This window comes from Pan troglodytes, chromosome 20, assembly GCF_028858775.2.
Source record: "Pan troglodytes isolate AG18354 chromosome 20, NHGRI_mPanTro3-v2.0_pri, whole genome shotgun sequence".
Lineage (NCBI taxonomy): Eukaryota > Metazoa > Chordata > Mammalia > Primates > Hominidae > Pan > Pan troglodytes.
The window spans coordinates 12,719,415-12,740,224 of NC_072418.2; the positions used below are offsets into that span (position 1 = coordinate 12,719,415).

The 20,810-nt window shown below is 53.3% G+C and overlaps 1 protein-coding gene across 2 annotated transcripts in view; it reads right to left on the reverse strand.

Moving 5' to 3' along the window:
* The window catches only part of COL5A3 (collagen type V alpha 3 chain), a 51,833-nt gene extending 31,405 nt beyond the window's left edge, over positions 1-20,428 (reverse strand). The window contains exons 1-24 of one of the 2 annotated variants that reach the window (XM_016934960.4): positions 20,222-20,428; positions 15,984-16,142; positions 15,707-15,896; positions 15,469-15,625; positions 13,952-14,056; positions 13,476-13,625; positions 11,678-11,791; positions 11,434-11,580; positions 8,026-8,073; positions 7,908-7,949; positions 7,295-7,357; positions 6,537-6,611; positions 6,355-6,438; positions 6,128-6,184; positions 5,988-6,041; positions 5,485-5,538; positions 3,677-3,730; positions 3,543-3,596; positions 3,304-3,357; positions 2,947-2,991; positions 2,751-2,804; positions 1,926-1,970; positions 1,710-1,763; positions 1,532-1,576 (exon numbers count right to left, since the gene is read on the reverse strand). In XM_016934960.4, coding sequence (XP_016790449.1) covers positions 1,532-1,576; positions 1,710-1,763; positions 1,926-1,970; positions 2,751-2,804; positions 2,947-2,991; positions 3,304-3,357; positions 3,543-3,596; positions 3,677-3,730; positions 5,485-5,538; positions 5,988-6,041; positions 6,128-6,184; positions 6,355-6,438; positions 6,537-6,611; positions 7,295-7,357; positions 7,908-7,949; positions 8,026-8,073; positions 11,434-11,580; positions 11,678-11,791; positions 13,476-13,625; positions 13,952-14,056; positions 15,469-15,625; positions 15,707-15,896; positions 15,984-16,142; positions 20,222-20,309 — 1,992 coding nt within the window. In that variant the 5' untranslated portion in view covers positions 20,310-20,428. The remainder of the gene's footprint in view (positions 1-1,531; positions 1,577-1,709; positions 1,764-1,925; positions 1,971-2,750; positions 2,805-2,946; positions 2,992-3,303; positions 3,358-3,542; positions 3,597-3,676; positions 3,731-5,484; positions 5,539-5,987; positions 6,042-6,127; positions 6,185-6,354; positions 6,439-6,536; positions 6,612-7,294; positions 7,358-7,907; positions 7,950-8,025; positions 8,074-11,433; positions 11,581-11,677; positions 11,792-13,475; positions 13,626-13,951; positions 14,057-15,468; positions 15,626-15,706; positions 15,897-15,983; positions 16,143-20,221) is intronic. The other variant, XM_016934962.4, reaches the window with a different exon arrangement.
* Positions 20,429-20,810: the final 382 nt, after the last annotated feature.

A 20,810-nucleotide genomic window follows, 5' to 3' on the forward strand; every position in this document is an offset into this window, starting at 1 on the left:
AATTGTACATTTAAAAATAACTAAAAGAGGCCGGGCGTGGTGGCTCATACCTGTAATCCCAGCACTTTAGAAGGCCGAGGAGGGTGGATCACCTGAGGTCAGGAGTTCAAGACCAGCCTGGCCAACATAGTGAAACCCCATTTCTACTGAAAATACAAAAATTAGCTGGGCATAGTGGTGGGCACCTGTAATCCCAGCTACTTGGGAGGCTGAGGTGGGAGAATCACTTGAACCCGGGAGGTGGAGGTTGCAGTGAGCTGAGATCATGCCATTGCACTCCAGCCTGGACAACAAGAGTGAAATTCTGTCAAAAAAAAAAAAAAAAACTAAAATAGTATAACTGGATTGTTTGTAACACAAAGAATAAATACTTGAGGGGATGGATACTACATGACATTATTCTTATGCGCATGCCTGTATCAAAACATCTCATGTACTCCATAAGTATATACCTACTATGTACCCACAAAGATAATAAATAAAATTATTATTTTTTTTTTTTGAGGTGGAGTCTCGCTCTGTCGCCCAGGCTGGAGTGCAGTGGCACAATCTCGGCTCACTGCAAGCTCCACCTCCCAGGTTCATGCCATTCTCCTGACTCAGCCTCCCAAGTAGCTGGGACTACAGGCGCGCGCCACCACGCCCGGCTAATTTTTTTGTATTTTTAGTAGAGACAGGGTTTCACCATGTTAGCCAGGATGGTCTCGATCTCCTGACCTCGTGTTCCCCCCATCTCAGCCTCCCAAAGTGCTAGGATTACAGGTGTTAGCCACTGCACCTGACCAGTAAAATTAAATTAAAACAGTGCAAGAGACATGTTGAAATAGAAGCTTCACAGCCACACTCCTTTCTTTAAAAATGCCCAGCCGGGCATGATGGCTCTCGCCTGTAATCCCAGCATTTTGGGGGGCCAAGGCAGATGAACTGCATGAGCCCAGGAGTTCAAGACCAGCCTGGGCAACACAGGCAGACCCCATCTCTACAAAAAAAGAAAATAAGAAAAGAAAAGAAAAATTAGCCAGGCACAGTGGCATGCGCTGATAGTCCCAGCTACTCGGGTGGCTGAGGTGGGAGAACCACCTCGCCTGGGGAAGTCAAGGCTGCAGTGAGGCATTATTGAGCCACTGCACTCCAGCCTGGGCGACAGAGTGAGACCCTGTCCACGCCCCCCAAAAAAAGATATGTGCAGAAAGAAGTGTGTCTGCCAGGGAAGGCGGAAGCAGATGTGCCAGGGAACAAAGATGAGACCCACAGGGCCTGTGCCTCTTGGTAATATCTTCTGTGACAGGCTTCTGTGGGCTCTCTGTATCCTGACAATATCCCTTATGTGAGCTAGCCTTGATGGGTTTCTGTTTCTTGCAACCAATCCTTCCCCAACAAGGACACTTTGTAACTCCGGGCTGGCTTAGGGAATGTTGCAGTTTATCACTATCCAGAGCTAACAGAGGGGTCTTGGTGGGAAGATTTTCCTGGCAACAGAGTTGAAGGAAGAAGACTTGAGGAGGTCGCGGTAGGTGGAGCTGTCACTCACCTTCTCCCCAGGAGTGCCAATGAGTCCCTGGGGACCGGGGATTCCCTGGGGACAGAAAAAGAAGATGAGGGAAGGCATAAGAAAGAAGCGGTGAGTGTGGAGGTTGGGAAGCCTGGTCACAGTCTAAGGTCTCAACTGACCACTCCCATGCCCCATTATTGGGAAAGACAGTTCAAACCTGGGACCCATGGTTTCCCTGCTGTCCCGGAGGGCCTGGTTCTCCTGGAGGACCCTGGGGAGAAAGTGGGGTTTCAGTGAAGCTAAGAGGGGTCATGGTGTTGAGGCGTTAGTGAAATTGACTCGGGGGGGGTCAGTCATGGAAGGGAATAGGGATGTGGACAATCGGGGTCAGAGTGTCAGAAGGGTCAGAGGTCAAAGGGCACAGGGCACGTACCACATTGCCTTTGGCACCAGGAGCACCATCAATTCCAGTCACACCCTAGGGGAAAAGAGGATGTGAGACCAAGACAGAGCAACAAGCTGGGAGCCTGAGTCTGAGACACTGAGAGATGCAGGTGGAAAGGTGAGCAGGGCCGGGCACTGTGGCTCATGCTTGTAATCCCAGCATTTTGGGAGGCTGAGGCAGGTGGATCACCTGAGGTCGGGAGTTTAAGACCAGCCTGGCCAACATTGTGAAACCCCGTCTTTACTAAAAACACAAAAATTAGCCAGGCATGTAATCTCAGCTACTCAGGAGGCTGAGGCAGAAGAATAGCTTGAACGTGGAAGGCGGAGTTTGCAGTGAGCAGAGATCGTGCCATTGCACTCCAGCCTGGGCAACAAGAGCAAAACTCTGTCTTAAAAAAAAAAAAAAAAAAAAGAAATGTGAGCAGGCAGAGAAGCCAGCAACAGATATGGACATGCAGAGGGCAGAAAAGCGAGAAAAAAAAGACAGACAGGGGCCAGGAACAGTGGCTCAGGCCTGTAATCCCAGCACTTTGGGAGGATCACTTGAGGCCAGGAGTTCGAGACCAGCCTAACTAACATGGTGAAACCCTGTCTCTACTAAAAATACAAAAATTAGCCAGGTGTGCTGGTGGGTGCCTGTAGTCCCAGCTACTCAGGAGGCTGAAGCATGAGAATCACCTGAACCCAGGAGGCGGAGGTTGCAGAGAGCTGAGATCTCGCCACCGCACTCCAGCCTGGGCGACAGAGCGAGACCCTAATCTCAAAACAAACAAAAAGACAGACAGGGATGCAGAGAGCCAGTGACACTCACCGGGCGACCCGTGGGGCCAGGAGAGCCTCTGGGGCCAAGCAGTCCTCGTGGACCCTGCAAGGGAGCAGGCGAATTATCTCCACATCACCTCTGTGTGGCCATGTGAGCTCTAGGGGGCCTATGAGTCCTGGGGCCCTGGGAGTCCTGATGCCCTCCCCTGCACCAAGCAAGGGGCCCAGGGATCCCTGATACTCACCGGCTCCCCAGCCTGGCCAGTGGGCCCTGGAGGTCCCTCTGCTCCCTGTGGAAAAGCGTCATTACTTGGGAACAGGAAGGTACAACCCTCGGAGAGCCACCTCCCCTCATCTGGGCAGCCCCTTCCAGGGGGTCTTGGAATTAGACCAAGATCCCTGGGAACCTGCAGACTAAGTTCATGGGATTCCATTCAGGCCCCTGACTCCAATCCTAGACCTGCAAGTCTCACCTCCTCACCCCACAATTTGTCCCTAGCTCTCAAGCTGGCCACTGAGACCTCCAGATCTTCCTCTCTGATTCTCACTCAGGCTTCCAAACTTACTTTCCAAACCAGGCCCTAACTCTCTTCCAAACTTACCCTCTCACCATCCTCTCCTGGGGGACCGGGTTGCCCCACATGGCCAAAGTCACCCTGGAGAGGGAACAGAGGGGAGTTCAGAGTGGAAGAGTGTGGGCGGAGAGACCAGCCCCCTGGGAAGGCAGATGGGGTGTGAGGAGGGACACAGGGATCATGACTCTGATACTGAGGGAGAAGTCGAGGGGGCTTGAATATTGGGAGGAGGGCTTAGACTTGGGGGAGGGACCTCATACACTCACCCTTTGGCCCTTTTCACCAGGCAGCCCTGGGAGGCCATCGAAGCCACGATCACCCTGTCCAGAGACACCAGTGAGCCTTGACCCCATAAGCCTGACAGCTCCCACCAAGTCTTATCTCAGCCCCCATCACCTACCTTAGGTCCAGTGTCCCCTGGGAGGCCCCGAGCTCCATCTGCTCCAGGGCGGCCCTATGGAGAAAGTAAGCCCAAGAGTCAAGGATGAGCCTTCCCTGTACCCCTCCGCCAAATTAGGAACCCAACTTCATCATCAACATCAAGATTTTTTTTTTTGACGGGGTCTCTCACTCTGTCACTCAGGTTGGAGTGCAGTGGCACGTTCTCAGCTCACTGCAACCTCAGTGAGTAGCTGGGACCACAGGTGCATGCCACCAGGCCTGGCTAATTTTTTATATTTTTGGTAGAGATGGTGGGGGTTTCACCCTGTTGCTCAGGCTAGTCTCGAACTCCTGAACGCAAACGATCCACCCACCTCAGCCTCCCAAACTGCTGGGATTACAGGCATGAGCCACCAGGCCAAGGCTAAGATATTATTTTTTAAAATTTATTTATGTATTTTAGAGCTGAGGTCTTGCTCTCTTGCCCAGGCTGGAGTGCAGTGGCATGATCATGGCTCAATGCAGCTTCGAATTCCTGGCTCAAGCAATCCTCCCACCTCAGCCTCCCAAGTAGCTGGGACTACAAGTGCACACCACCACACCTGGCTAATTTTTTATTTGTATTTTGTGTAGAGACCGGGTTTTACCATGTTGCACAAGCTGGTCTCAAACTCCTGGGCTCAAGCCATCCTTTCACCTCAGCCTCCCAAAGTGCTGGGATTACAGATATCAGCCGCTATGCCATGGCTGATTTTATTTTATTTTATTTTTTTGAGACGGCGTCTTGCTCTGTTGCCCAGGCTGGAGTTACATATATGTTTTACATATATATATATATATATATATATATATGGTCACATGTCACTGAACAACAGGGATACATTCTGAGAAATGCATCAGTGGGCAATTTTGTCATTGTGTGAACATCATAGAATGCACTTACACAACTCTGGATGGTACAACCTACCAAACACCCAGGCTATGCGGTATAACCTAGTGCTCTCAGACTGCAAACCTGAACAATGTGCGACTGTACTGAATATCACAGGCAATTGTAACACTATAGTAAGTATTTGTATGTCTAAACATATCCAAACATAGAAATGGTACAGTAAAAATACAGTATTATAATCTCATGGGACCAGCATCTTATTTATTTATTATTATTATTATTATTTTTTGAGACACAATCTCACTCTGCCACCCAAGCTGGTGTGCAGTGGCTCACTGCAACCTCCGCTTCCTGGATTCAAGCCATTCTCATGCCTCAGCCTCCTGAGTAGCTGGGATTACAGGCACACGCTGCCATGCCCGGCTAATTTTTGTATTTTTAGTAGAGACGGGGTTTCCCCATGTTGGCCAGGTTGATCTCAAACTCCTGGCCTCAAATGATCCACCTGCCTCGGCCTCCCTAAGTGCTGGTATTACAGGCATGAGCCACTGCGCGCAGCCAATCATCTTATAAGCATCATTATGTGGTGCATGACTCTATCTGAAGTTGACTTGTTTGTCATTTCCTTCCATGTGACAGGCCTCTTTTTTGCTGTGCTGTTTCTTCCACTTCCCCATCTGTTCTTCTGGTTCTATTTCAGATCTCAGGGCAAGCATCACTCCTGCGGGCAAGCATCACTCCTGCAGGCAAGTCCTTCCTGACTCTACGGCCTGGCCGGATTCCTTTGACACACACTCAGTGGAGCTGCCATTCCCTGCCTTCAGCACTCTTTTCCCACTAACGACACCAGCAGACCCCAAGGTCACAAAGCCAAGGCTCATGTTGGGTGTTGAGGGATGGATAAGGGGTGGTCTGGGGACCTAGCTGTCACTCACCATCTTGCCCACTAGGCCAGGGGGTCCGTGAGGTCCCTGCAGGCCTCGGGGACCCTAGAAGAAAGAGAAAAGGAGGAAGGAAAGGAAAATGAGAAGAAAGAGGGATTTATTCTATTGTATTAAAAAAAAATTAGAGATGAGGTCTTGCTGTATTGCCCAGGCCAGACACCTGGGCTCAAGCAATACTCCCTCCTCAGCCTCCCAAGTAGCTGAGACAAGTGTGTGCCACTGTACCCAGCTTGGAAGGACATATTTATTTATTGTATAGACAGGGTCTCCCTATGTTGCCCAGACTGGTCTTGAACTCCTGGCCTCAAGCAATCCTCCCACCTCGGCCTCCCAAAGTTCTGGGATTCCAGATGTGAGCCACCATTCTCTAGGAAAGTAATCAATTGCAAGGGTATCCCCAGCCCCTTTGGCATTTTCCCCATCCAGCACTGTATCCTGTGGTCCTGGGGGAAGGCTATTCCCATCCTATCCTGCCCTATCTCCACAAGTCTCACCTGTGGCCCTTCCGCTCCCTCCTCTCCTTTCAGACCTGGATGCCCGGGGAGACCCTTGGGGGAGGAGAGATGGAGGAGTGTGGTTAGATGATTCTTCACTAATGCATGCACCGCCCCCTCCACGCAGTCGCCTTACTCACCACAGGGCCTGGGCGCCCAGTGAGCCCCACTGGACCAGGGGGGCCTTTCATAGAGAGCTGGAAAGACAGAGGAGTCAGAGCTTGGGGCCTCCCACAAGACCCCCAACATTCCCCACAGAGGCATCTTCAGGAGAAAAATAACCCCCTTCTCCTGCCCAGCCCCTCCTTACGCCGAGGCTCTATCACTCTCTGGGGTTCCTCCCACTATGTCCACACCTCCCACTCACCTGAGTCTGCTGCAGAACTGCCTGAGCCTGGGCCTGCTGGAATGAGACTGGGGGGCCTTTAAAGGAGCCACCTGCAAACTGGAACTGGGAGGAATTTAGTGGTGAGGGAAGCCCCCAGGAGAGGCCCCCTCCTGGATCAGGACCCCACTCCGCAAGGCTGGGTCACTCCATCTCCTTCTTACCGGCATCATGATCACAGTGCCCGGTGGGCCTCGGATCCCATCAATGCCGGGGATTCCTGGGAGGCCAGCAGGGCCCTGAGAGAGGGATGGGGGAAGAGAGGTGGAGACAGGGAGAGAGGGAGAGAGAGAGCGAGGACAGGGGAGGCACAGAAGGATGAGTCAGAAAGAGAGAGAGACGGAGAGATGGAGAGAGACACAGAATCAAAGAGGGATCATGGCAAGGAAAGAGAGAGAAGTAGAGAGAAGTGGAAAGGAAAAGACAGAGATGGAACAGAGACAAAGAGAAGGGGAGAGAGGGATGGAGAAGGATGGAGGCAGATGGAGAGACATACAGAGACAGAAACAAAGAGAGACAGAGAGAGATAGACAGAGGCAGAAAAGCCAGTGAAAGACAGACAGAGATGGAGAAATAGAGAAAGAGGCAAACATAGAGAGATGGAGGGAGGGAGAGGGACAGAGACCAACAGAGAGAGACAGAAGAGAGACAGAGACAGAGTCACAACAGGAGAAAGACAGAGATAAAAGACACTCAGAAACAGAGACAGGCAAAAGAAGAAAAGCAAAGAGTAGGCCCCAGCAACACAAGGTGAACCAGAGAAATAGTTCACAGGTGGGAGACAAAGAACAGAAGAGGTCAGTGCCAGCCCCGGGATGGTGTTCCCGAGTGCCACGCCCTCATATCTATGTTCAGACTGTCACGCTCCCAGCCCCAAACCTCACTCCTCTGAGAAGTGTACACCCCAGTGGGAGTCTCTTACCGGTGGACCAGGGTCACCAGGGAATCCTGGGGGGCCGGGAGGGCCTGAGGGGCCAACCACCCCCTGTTGGGGACAGAGAAACAGGAGTCACAGGAAGTGCAAAGTTTGAGCTAGGCTGACTTTCAACCTACCACTGACTCTAACCTCAGGCTGACCTCCCTACCCCACTACAGAGCCACGCCAACTCCCCTAATGCAATGCTGAACCCCACTCACCCCCAACGCTACTCTCGGACCCCTCTTCTTTTTTTAGAGATGGTCTCACTCTGTCACCCATGCTGGAGTGCAGTGGTGTGATCATAGCTCACTGCAGCCTCCAACTCCTAGGCTCAAGCAATCCTCCCACCTTGGCCTCCCAAGTAGTTGGGACTACAGTTGGGTGCCACTATTTTTAAAAAAAATATATGGCTATTTTTAAAGAGATGGGGTCTTGCTATGTTGCCCAGTCTCTATGTTGTTCATCCTCCCTATTTTGACTCATCCTTTAAGCCTCAAATGTCCGCTACCCTCCACTTGGCCAGGCAACATTACACCCCAACTCCTCACTCCAGGGGATTAAACACCCCTCAGCTGGAAGGGAAAGACTGGAAGAAGGAAACACAGCCATGACTTACTTGGGGTCCTGGGGCTCCTGGAGGTCCCTCAAACTGCTGCCCCTGAAGGGAGAAATGAGTGTCGGTGACCGCTGTCATCATGAAGCCTCTCAACCCCCTCACAATCCAGACTCCTCACCTTTTCAATCACTGCGGGCTCTCCTTTTGCTCCTTTCTCTCCAGCACCCTGGGGTGGGGTCAGGGGAGATGGGGAGAAAAGAGATGTGAACTTGGACATAAGCCCTTCAGTTATCTGATCACACACACGTGCACACACACACACACACATACACGGAGTCCACCCTCAGAGCCCCTTCTCCTCTACTGTAACCAATATGCACTGAGAAGCTCAGCCCCCCGCATCCACCGGGCAATGCCATGCCAAGGTGAATGAAGAGCGTGAAATCCAGAGACTGCTGCCCAATACTGATCCTGCATCTGCCTCTTACTAACTGAGCGATCTAACTAAGTTGGGAAACTTAGTCAACCCCTATGGCCACTTACAGGTAACTGGTCAACCTGTAAAGTCAGTGGATGAATGACGCCTGTGTATATCGCATGCAAAGATGAATGAATTAAAACAATGCTTGGCACACAACAAGCACTCCAGGTAACAAGGTAGCAAGGGCAAGTTAGTTACAACTATGTGTCTATGCGCCTCCCCTGTGGAACACCTAGGCTTTTCCTTTCTCCCTTTCTTTCTTTCCTTCTTCTTTTTTTTTTTTGAAACGGAGTCTTGCTCTGTCCCCCAGGCTGGAGTGCAGTGGTGTGATCTCAGCTCACTGCACCTTCTACCTCCTGGGTTCTAGCGATTCTCCTGCCTCAGCCTCCCCAGTAGCTGGGACTACAGGTGCCCGCCAACACGCCTGGCTAATTTTTGTATTTTTAGTAGAGACGAGGTTTCACCATGTTAGTTAGGCTGGTCTCGAACTCCTGACCTAGGTGATCCACCCGCCTCATCCTCCCAAAGTGCTGGGATTACAGGCGTGAGCCACCATGCTTGGCTCCTTCCTTCCTTCCTTCCTTTTCTTTCTTTCTTTCTTTCTTCTTTCTCTTTGTTTTTCTTTCTTTCTATCTCTTTCTTTCTCTTTTTCTTTCTTCTTTCTTTTTTCTTTTTTTTCAGAGTCACTCTATTGCCCAGGCAGGCTTTTCCTTTTTTCTCTCTCTCTTTTCCTTCCTTCCTTCCTTCCTTCTCTTGCTTGCTTGCTTTGCTTGGCATTTTTTTTTTTTTTTGACACAGGGTCACTCTATTGCCCAGGCTAGAATGCAGGGGTACAATCATGGCTCACTGCAACCTCGATCTCCTCAGACTCAGGTGATCCTCCCTCCTCAGCCTCCTGAGTAGCTGGGACCACAGGTGCACACACCACCATGCCCAGCTAATTTTTTTTTTTTTTTGTAGAGACAGGGTCTTGCTGTGTTGCCCAGGCTGAACTCAAACTGGGAGCCACTGCACCTGGCCTTTTTTCTTTTCTTTTTTTCTTTTTTTTTTTTTTGAGACAGAGTCTCCCTCTCGCACCCAGGCTGGAGTGCAGTGGCATGGTCTCGGCTCGCTGCAAGCTCCCCCTCTCGGGTTCACGCCATTCTGCCTCAGCCTCCCGAGTAGCTGGGACTACAGGTGCCCGCCACCACGCCCGGCTAATTTTTTGTATTTTTTAGTACAGACAGCGTTTCACCATGTTAGCCAGGATGGTCTCAATCTCCTGACCTCGTGATCAGCCCTCCTCGGCCTCCCAAAGTGCTGGGATTACAGGCGTGAGCCACCGCGCCCGGCCCAAGCCTCTTTTCTTTTCTCTAGAGAAAGGTCTTGCTCTGCCACCCGGGCTGCAGTGCAGTGGTGTGATCATGGCTCCCTGAAGCCTTCACCTCCTGGGCTCAAGTGATCCTCCTGCTTCAGCTGGGACCAGAGGCACGAACCACCACGTTCGATTAATTTTTTGTATATTTTGTAAAGATAGGGTCTCGCTATGTTACCCAGGCTTGTCCCAAACTCTTGGGCTCAGGTGATCTTCCCGCCTCAACCTACCAAATTGCTGAGATTATAGGTGTGAGCCACCGTACCTGGCCTCAGTTACCTCTTGATCTCTACCCTCCTCTCTTCTCCCTGCCCTTAACATAAAAAAAAAAAAGCCTAAAATTTGTACTGACTTAAGATGGTGCTTCGGAACAACAGTCCACCATCTTCTTGGTTTGCTGTCTCTTGGAATAAACCTGCTTTTCCTTCCACCAATTCTCGTCTCTCTTGTTTTCCTTTCAAACATCAAGCCACCGAGCTTGGGTTCGGTTACATCGAATGCGTATGAATCTTTCTCCAAGACCAAAATGGAGCATGTCCCAAATTGGTCCACTTCTCTGCATCCCTCCCTCCCATCTTCCTCCAGGTCACGTCCCGACTGCAGATTGCGGGCTTCCCTGCTGCCCCTCTGGCTCCCCCTACTGTCCATGTGCCATTCAGCAGCCAGAGTGCTCTTTTTTTTTTTTTTTTTTTTTTTTTTTTTTTTAAGAGATGGGTCTCACTGTTGCCCAGGCTGGCCTCAAACTCCTGGCCTCAAGCGATCCTCCCGCCTCAGCCGCCCAAAGCATTGGGATTACAGCCGTGAGCCACTGCCCCCGGCCCAGGGGGAGCTTTTAAAGCTCCAAGTCAGATCATGTTCCTTCACAAGTGCTCAAGAGGCATCTCCTGGTGCTTGGAGTAAAAGCCAAGAGCCTCTCTCTAGTCACAGAGTCAACTATTAGCACAGTGCCTGACACAAGCAGGTGCAGAAGTCAAAAGAGAGACTGGCCTTTCGTGGCTCCAGGTAGAAATCCCTTCTAAGACCTCAAGATGTGAGGAAAGTAAGTAAATAAAATAACACAGGAACAGAAGACCATATACCACATGTTCTCACTTATAAGTGGGAGCTAAATGAGAACACATGGACACATAGAGGGGAACAACAGACACTGGGACCTATCGGAGGGTGGAGGGTGGGAGGAGGGAGAGGATCAGGAAAAATAGCTAATGGGTACTAGGCTTAATACCTGAGTAATGAAATAAATAATCTGTACAACAAAACCCCATGACACAAGCTTACCTATGTAACAAGCCTGCACTTGTACCCCTGAACTTAAGATAAAAGTTTTTTTAAAAAAAGAAAAAATTAAATTAAATAATTGTTTTAAATTGTTCGGTTTTTTTTTTTTTTTCAAGATGGAGTCTCACTTTGTTGCCCAGGCTGGAGTGCAGTGGCACGATCTTGGCTCATTGCAGCCTCTGCCTCCCGGGTTCAAGCAATTCTCCTGCCTCAGCCTTCCCAGTGGCTGGGATCACAGGCGCGCGCCACCGCTCCCGGCTAATTTTTTGTATTTTTAGTAGACATGGGATTTCACCACGTTGGTCAGGCTAGTCTCAATCTCCTGACCTCAAATGATCTGCCCACCTCGGTCTCCCAAAGTGTTGGGATTACAGGCGGGAGCCACTGCGCCCTGCCTAAATAAATAAATTAAAAAAAAATTTTAATAGGAATCCCACTCTCTTGCACCTAACCCCAGCCACCTAGAAACTCACAGGAAAGATCTGGAACTGAGTCCGAGATGGATATTCTGCTGCCCGGAAGTCAGGGCCCATGGTGGAATCATCTCCTTCTTCATCCTCCCTGGCTGCCTTGGTCTCCAGGGTCCCCAGCTCGGTTCCACTGTCAGGGTCCAAGCTCCCCTGAGAACGTTAGGAAAGACCAAAGTTTTCCCTGACCTCCTTATTTTCTGCCACCCCCGTAACCCTTGGGGTCTCCCCTCTTCCAGCCCCATCCAACCTCTAGGATCGTGGCATTGAGTCCAGTAGTCACAGTGGAGGTGACGACCAAAGGTGTGGGGGTCGGAGGCAGATTTGGAGCTGGAGTCTCTGTCTTGGGGATGTCAGTGGAGGTCTGGAGCAGGGATGGAGGGAGCCTTGGGTCTCGGGTGAGGGCAATCAAGACAAAAGGGAGGCACCCTTCCACTGTCCCCAGGAGCTCCCAGTCCGGGGACAGGGACAGAGGAGGCTCCCCAAAGAGCACCAGAGGCCAATGGAGACAAAAGTGTGCCAGCTGGACCAGGGCTGCCAGCAGAGGGAGCCACCGTGGATGGAGGAGGTGCTGAGTCAGGCTGGCCCTGAAGCCCAGTGGTCAAGGTCAAGGCCCAACATTCAGGGCCAGGCTCCCGGAAGCCTAGCCCACATGTCCTCTCCCAAGGCAGAGTTCAGCGGCCAGCAGGCCACAGTCAGAGAGGGAGTGGCGGCTCCTTCTGGCCTGGACAGCTGCAGAGGAACTGGGTCAAGGCGGGGGTTGGGGGGGGTGTGGGAAGAGGGTGGTGGGGTCCCAGGTGAGGGGACAAGGCTGAGGAAGGGGCTGAAGAGGGGCCCACTACTCCTGGTGTTTGTATTCTTGGCCAAGAAGATCTGGAACTGAGATGTAGTGCAACCAGTGACTCCCCCACCAGCCAAAGACCCCAAGCAATGACCCCCACCAAGGACCCCCCAACCCAGTGACCCACCAAGAATGACCTACATCAACAGACCCCAGTGATTCTAGAACCAGAGACCCACAAACAACCCCTCCCACTCCCATCAATGGCCTCAACCCGTTACTGCTCCATTCAGTGATTTTCCTAACCAGTGACCTCAACCAGTGACATCTCTTGACTATTAGCACTAATTAGTGACTCTCCAACTAATAACCCCCATCAGTGACCCCTAATCAATTATTCCTCTAACCAGTGATGCTCCAACAGTGAATACCCATAAATGAGCGCAACAAAAGCGTCCTAACCAATGACCCCCAAATAGTAATTCCACCCATCAATGACTTCCTAACTAATAATTCCCTCAGGGACTCCCAAACCAATTACCCCATCTGCGACCCCCTGAAAATCACTCTTCCAACTTGTGGCCCCAATGAGTGACCCCACTATGACTTCCAGTCAGTGACCACCCACCAACAACCCCCCAGTCATTGACCCTAAACTAGGGACATCAGTAACACCAATAATGGTTTCTATCCATGACCTTCCACTGTGATCCCCAGCTAGGTGCACCCCAAACACTGACCTCAATTAATATCTCCCTCAATGATTCCCCACTATCCAGCAATCCCTATCAGGGAAGCCAAATAATGCCCCCAATTAATGACTCTCCCAATGAATAACTGTCCCCAGTGACCCCAAGCAGGGAACCCCAAACAATGACACACTAACTAATGAACACGTCATTCAACCCAGCCAATGATCCCCCCTTAAACAGTAGTCCTCATCAAGAACTCCCTTAAAATCAGGAACTTATCTGGGTCTGTCCCCTCCCTCTAGTGCCCCAGGATTGGAGATTGAGGGGGTCAGAGATGGGAGAGGTCATAAGATGGGACCCACCCCCACCCTGTTATCAGTCACCCTGACAGTCATCAGTCAGCTGAGAGAAGTCAGAGCTCATGGATCTGAGACCAGAGAAAAAGATCATAGATGAGGGACCAGAGATTAGTAGAGATGGGAGACTAGAAGTCAAGCACCAAGACCAGAAGTCAGACAGTCAAGACCGGAAGTCGGGTGGTCAAACCCGGAAGTGAGAGGTCTCAGGGCCCTTACCTGGTTCTCTGGGGAGTCAGGAGGTGGACTTGAGGTCAAAATTTCCTTGTTCTTTTTCCTGCCCTTCCCCTTGCGACCTCGCCCTTTCTTCCTCCCTTTTCCCTTCCCCTTCCGCCGAGGACGAGGGGTTTCTGGTTCACCCTGGGGAGCCTGGGAGAAGGGTTCCAGTCAGGTCTAGAGCATCCCACTAGCAGAGACCCCATCATTCAGGTCACCTGGGGTGAGGCTGGCTCATGGCCCATGGGTCCTCACTCAGCCCTGTGACCTGGAGTCAACGTTATTCATGTAATCTGGGGTCAAGGGTGGCTCAGGAATATGACTTGAGGTCAAAGTCATTCATGCCTGGGATGTGTTGGAGGTCACGGGTCACTTAACCCCATGTCTGGGGGATGAGAATTCACTCTTTCTAGGGATCTGGAGCCAGGAAGGGCCCAGCCTGTGTCCTGAGATTAGGAGTCATGGAGTCCCTCACTCACCACTGTGGCTGCCGGTGCCAGGTTGTCACAGTCGGGGAGGTACCGCTCACAAGCCTGGAAGGCAGCCTGAGGATCTGGGCTTATCAGCAGCTCCTGAATGTCTCCCTGGGGGTTGGGGGTGTAGGAGTCAAGGAGGGCAGCCATACAGCCATAGGCTTACTCTGACCCCCTAACCCCCAGCAGTCCTGCCCACCTCCTGGCACCAGGGTGCAATGCTCCCCCACCCAGAGCATGCTAAGTATAAGGAAGAGATGACCCCATCACAGCCCTAGTGATCTCTCTACCCCCTGTAACTAAGAGAAGGAAAGATCCTATCAGGGGCACACCTGATCCCAACCACAAGCCACATCCCACACATCTGCCCCACTAGAGGTGCATCAGTTCCTTCACCGGTTCAGGTGATTCTCAGCCTCCCAAGTAGCTGAGATTACAGGCGTGTGCCACCACGCCCAGTTAATTTTTGAATTTTTAGTAAAGACAAGGTTTTGCCATGTTGGCCAGGCTGGTCCCGAACTCCTGGCCTCAAGTGATCCACCCGCCTTGGCCTCCCAAAGTGCTGGGATTACAGGTATGAGCCACCGCGCCCGGCCAAGACCATAAATTGTGACGATGCCTACTTGGCTTGTTGTGGGAAGATCTGGTACTGGGGATAAGGAGGAACATAGATCAGGTCCCTGGCCTCCCAGAGGTGACACACATCATGGTCACACACAGCTAACAAAGGTCTCCACACCCAGAACACATATCACACAACCACACAACACAGCTGCCTGCTGGCTCCCAAAGTCATAACCGCCCCCACACAATCACACACTATCACAGCAACCAGCACCATCTCAGGTCACAGTCTCAGACACATGACACCACCAGATCTTTCCACAACAAGCCAAGTAGGTGCTGTCACAATTTATGGTCTTGTGGCTCTGCAATCTCACAGTCATGCACTGCAACGGCACACACAAGCATGCACTGGCACAACTGGATCTTCCCACAGCAAGCCAAGTAGGCATCATCACAATTTATGGTCTTGGCCGGGTGTGGTGGCTCATACCTGTAATCCCAGCACTTTGGGAGGCCAAGGCGGGTGGATCACTTGAGGCCAGGAGTTCAGGACCAGCTTGGCCAACGTGTCAAAACCTTGTCTCTACTAAAAATTCAAAAATTAGCTGGGCGTGGTGGCACACACCTGTAATCTCAGCTACTTGGGAGGCTGAGAATCGCTTGAACCCATGAGGTGGAGTTGGTTGCAGTGAGCTGAGATCGAGCCACTGCACTCCAGCCTGGGTGACAGAGCAAGGCTCCATCTCAAAAAAAAAAAAAAAAATTATTGTCTTGTGGCTCTGCAATCTCACAATCACACGCTGCAACGGTGCACGAAAGCATGAACTCACTTCCCTTAGCTTCCTGGGGATAGATTGAAGCTTGACATCTTCCTTCTTTAATATCCTCTCCAGATTCAGGCTGTAGACAAAACATCCCACCCTCTGCCTCAGTTTCCCCCATCACTGAACTCCTACCTCGAAAGTCTTTTCCCCAAGGTCCTGGGTCCCCAGCACAGTGAGTCCAGCTATGCTGATGAAGCGGGGGCCATGGCCCAAAACAGGGGGCTGAGCTTCACAGTCAGTTACCAGGGTCACCATCTCACCATCTATGCTGACTGCCACACGGTGCCACCTGCAAGGGGACGGCCTCAGTGCGGGTGCTTCTCACCCCACCCCTTATCCACGGACCCCCACCCACTCTCCCCATGCTCACCTGCCATCTGTGAGGTTGACCTGCTGGGGGAGGGGGCGGAAGGGGTCACCTAGGAGACCCAGCGCTGGCCCCAGTGCCAGGCCCAACTGCCGGGCACCCCTTTCATCATAAATGGACAGCAGGACAGACTGATTGGCTGGCTGTCCCCGCAAGGTGATCAGCAAGGAGAAGTTCTCAGGAAAGTGGCCTTCTGGGTGGGCAGAGGGAACAAGGCAGCTCAGAGGGCCCAGCAGTGCCTCCCTCCGGGGAGGTACCCAGGCCTCCTACTCCAACTCACCTGGAAAGAGTTCCCACGTGGGGATGCCGAGCGTGCTGGCCTGGCCAATTCTGAATGCCCGGTCACCCTCTGGAGTCCTCTGGGGACAGAAGCCAGGCCCCTCGGGGACCCCAGCCTGGCCTCCCCGCACACCCAGGGCCTTCAGGACATCCACAGGATCTGCAGCAGAGAGAAGCCGGGGGTGTCAGGCAGAGGTGGGGAACAGCTAGAATAAGCCCAGGACTCCAGGATAGAGGCTCAGGGTTTTTTTAGGGGGCTCAGCCTCTCCCTCCCTCACACCATGTGTTTGTGGCTCAGGAAGAAGGAGCCGGCCTGGGCCCCCAGCACCCCCTGCCTCCTCACCACCCCACAGATGTTCCGACCTCAGCAGCCTGTTGACTCTGTTTTTTTTTTTTTTTTCCCCTTGGTTTTTGGTGAGAAAAAAAGTTGACCTAGTTCTGGGATGAATCAAAGCTTCCTGGCCTAAGCCCCAGAGTGGAACGGTCCCCCTCTCCCCGCTCCCCCGCGCAGGCTCCCTAGGGCTATATCCCAGGCCTGGAGCCCCCTTGCCAGGGGAAACCCACGTGTAGAGGAGGGGCTTCCAATGTGTTTTCTTCCCCCACCTCCTCCCTCTCTCTAACCTCCTCCTTTGACCACCATCACCCACAACCTCTTCCTTTTGACTACAGCCATTTTGGACCTCCTCCCTCTGACCATCTGCCTCTGACCATGCCCACTAACTTCTTTTTCTGGTTACCCCCTCTGACCTTCTGATCTTCTTCTGCCTGACCCCAGCCTATTCCCTCTGATCTCCTTTTTCTGTCTGATCCCAAACTCCTCCTTCTGAATTTCCCCTTTGACCTCTTCCCTCTGACTTTCACCTCTAACCTCTTCCCTCTGACCCTCCTCTATGACCTTCCTCTCTCGGACTTTCCCCTCTGACCTCCTCCCTCTGAATGTCTCCTCTGATCTCCTCTCCTGACTTTCCCCTCTGACCTCCTCCCTCTGACTTTCCCCTTTGACCTCTTCCTTCTGACTTTCCCCTCTAACCTCCTCCCTCTGACTCTCCCCTATGACCTCCTCCCTCTGAGCCTCCCCTCTGATCTCTCCTCTGACTTTCCCCTCTGACCTCCTCCCTCTGACATTCCCCTCTGACCTCCTCCCTCTGACATTCCCTTCTGATCAACTCCCTCTGACCTCCTCCCTCTGACTACCCCCTGACCTTCTCCCACTGCCTATCCTGATCTCCTCCATCTGACCCATGACCTCCTCATTTCATCTCTCTGACTTCCTCCTTCTGACCAGCTGTCTCCGATAACCTCCAGACCTCCCCTGTCTGACCCTCTCCCTCTTTCATCCCAGCTAAGGAAAGGACTTGTCTGGCCCAACAGTTCCTAATCTAGGCCATGCTACCAGCCCCACCCCAGCAGGCAGCCCAGCCAGTGCTAAGTGGAACCACATGGCTTGGGCAGGGGCGGGTGGGGGCTTCCCCTGGGCCCCGAGCCCCTGTCTGATTCCCCCATCCCCCCACCCTCAGCAAACTGTCCCACTGACCCCCTGCCCCAGCCTCTTGGCGGGAGCTGGATTCTCCAGAATCTGCCATGACCTCACCCCTGGGGGTGGCTCTGCTGATCTCACCACGGGGAGCTGGGGCGGGGGGGGGTAAGACGTTGGGGAGGCAGGGGCTTGGATGAAGGACCCCCATTCCCACTCTTCCTAGGTCAGAACCCTCATTTTCCAGACTCCTCGGAGGCCTGTTTCAGCCTCTGTTTCCTCTTGCCTCCAATCTCCTTCTCTCCCCATCCCTGCCCGCCCTCTCTCTGTCCCACTTTCTGTGCCGGGTCTTTCCAGGCCTCCATCTGTGTCCAAGTCTCTTTCTCTCTCTCTCTCTCTTTCTCTCATTCTCTCTCTCTCTTCTCAATCTCTCTCGCTCTCCACCCGCCTTCCCCCACCCATCACCCCAGCCCCCATCTCTAATTGCCTGTTTTGTGGCTGGGCTGTCATTAAGAGAAATCTGGGTTGCAGTCCCCTGGGGCTGAGATCTGGGCTCCCAGGCTCTGCTGACCACAAGAGTCACTTCCCTACGGAACAATCATCCCAGCTGCCCCATCTCAGCCTGGGGCCCAGGGCAGGATTGAGACCGAGGACCTCACCCAGCCTGGAGGCTCTCCCCTGACCCGCACCCTAACCTCTCTGCAGAGGAAAGAGGGTCTTCCCTCAACTACCACTCATTTACATTAAGAAAGTCCTTCCCGGCATCCAACTCAAAGCTCTCCTGCTTGAAACTTGTGTCCCCTCTGGAATGACCTTTCAGAAACTGACTGCCCTTTCTTTTCACAGCTGGCATTATGACAAAAAGGCACACAAGCTGCATTGAGTCCTGCCTACAGGGGACAAGGGGTGGGGGGGGTCTGTCAGGGGCCCAGCCTACCCCCTGCCACTCTCCCCTGTGCTGGTCAGGGCCCCCACGGGGATGTTGGGTGGGGTCTGGGATGTGGAGGGACAGAGGCGGGGACTGAGTCAGGGCATGGCTGGGAACCCCCCAGGTGTGGGATGTGTGTGCAAATACGTGTATGTGCATGAGATTGTACAAGCGTGAGTGAGTCTGAGTGAGACAGGCAGAGAATAGCTGGGCATATGTCGTTTCTCCAGGTGTCAATGTGTGCAAATATTTGGCTTCTAATGGAAGGATTAGATACACTTGCTTGACGTGTGGCCATGTAACGCTTGCAGCGAGCTTGCAGGTGTGTCTGTGACTTTAACACCTCGGACTTCCGATGGGGGAGTGCCGTTCTGTGTGAGAGTGTGACCCAGTGGGTGAGTGGGTGATGGGTTGTGAATGTTGACAGTGTTTGTTCGGATGTCAGGGGCAGCATGTGTGAGAATTTGAGCACGTGGGAGGGTCATAAAAGCTGCGACCATTTGGCGGGTGGCTGAAGGGGGTTGCCTGGACACGGTGTTTCACATTCCTGGAGTCCCAGGGGACTTATATTCAGAGTGGATGCCTAAGATTCCACCACCATGTGGATGTGTGAGCGTGGGAATGCGGCATAGTCCAATCAGGGATTAACCATATGGACAGGCACCTTCCTGGACTCCAAAGTAAGAAGTGTGCTGTGGTGTGTGTGTGTGTGTGTGTGTGTGTGTCTGTGTGTGTGTGTGTGTGTGTTGGGAGACTGAGCTCACCTTAGAAAGGGATTTCCAGGAGGACCTAGTCTAGGGTCTCTCAGATCAGCGAAGCCCCATCTCCAACACTTGAGAAGCTACGCCATCCCCTGACTCCCGAAGCGCCCCCCACTCTGAACCCTGCGGGGCGGGACAGGGCGCCCAGCCAGATGCGCGCAGCTGGGCGTGCGTCAGCGCTGACTCACCCATCCGGCGGCCCCCGGGACCCCTTGGGGGCTCCTGAGAAATTCCTCGGGAAAAACACCCAAGGCTCCAGCAGCTGGGGTGGGGAGAGGGGGAGCAACTTCTACTCCTGCCCCGCCCTGCGCCCCGCCCCGCCTCGCCCCTCACCGCGGCCCTCCCCGAGGCCCTGTCCATGGTGCTGATCGCGGCTCTGGGGACCGCTGGGTGGGGGAGGGGGCAACAGGGAGGGAGGGGAGGAGATGGGCGCTCGCCAATTTGGGGCAGAGGAGGAAAAGGGAGAATGAGGTGAAGCCATTTAAAGAGACGCAAAGGAAACTGTGGGTTCCCGAAGAGCACCCCCCAATACTTGTCCCCACCCATCTTCATCCTCATGGGCAATTATTTGCACCCAAAAATCATAACTACACCCCTCATAGGGGCACTCAGACACACAATCACACGCATAACCACTCACACGGTTACCCTCGAAAATCAGCACATAGACAAGCGCACAAGTGCATACTCACCTGTCGCAATACACACCCTCCCAGCACTGCCCTGTCACTCACAGTCACACTATCACCATCAACCTCCACACGCAAGCACATACGCAACTTCACTCCAAATGCACACACATGCTACACACACATACACACATGCACACACCTGCACACTGCATGCATTCCCACGCGCTCGCCAGAAAACGCACTCACACATCCCCACCCCCACCCCGAGCTGTCACACCCACAAATCACCCAGAGTCAGATACTCATGCGCCCACATCACACAGGGGCCGCACGCGGCGCCCACGCCCTTCCCCTCCACGCCCCTCCACCCCCCTCCACCCCTCGCTCTTTTAGGGCCTCTCTGAGTCGTGGACCCTGGGTCCCATCTCTTCCCTCCCGGCTCACCGGCCTGCGTCCCCGGCAGAAGCTGCAGCGCGGCCAGGAGCAGGCAGAGACCGGCCCGCGGCTGGCCCAGGCCCCGGCGGTTCCCCATCCCGGCGGGGCCCACGGGCAAGGCGGGGAACCAGTCGGGGCGGCTGCGGGGCGCGGCGACTTCTCGGGCTCGGTGCAGTCACTCGCGGCGGCCGCTCCTCTCAGGGTCCGCGGGAAACTGCCCGAGACCCCGCCCTGGCCTCGCCCTGCGCTCCAGCGCCTGGCCAGGCGGGGCTCTTTGGAGGGGGAGCGCTGACAGCTGGACTGGGAAGTTGGGAAACTTTGTGCTGAGTGCTGATTGGCTGGCTGGGGTGGAGCCCAGCGCCAGGAGCTGGGTTGTTCCTGCCCCACCCCACAGTGGAGGAGAAGGGTCACTCCCACCCAGCCCTAGAGTTCGAGGGTTCCAGTCTTACCCCAAACCTTTTCCGCCTAGCAGATCCCCTCAAAGGAGACCTTAACCTCATTCAAGACTTCAGCCTCCATCCAGGCCCTAGAATTAGGAGGAGGTGCAGCTTTATACCAAATCTTTTTTATTTTCTATTATTTTTACATTTTATTTTGG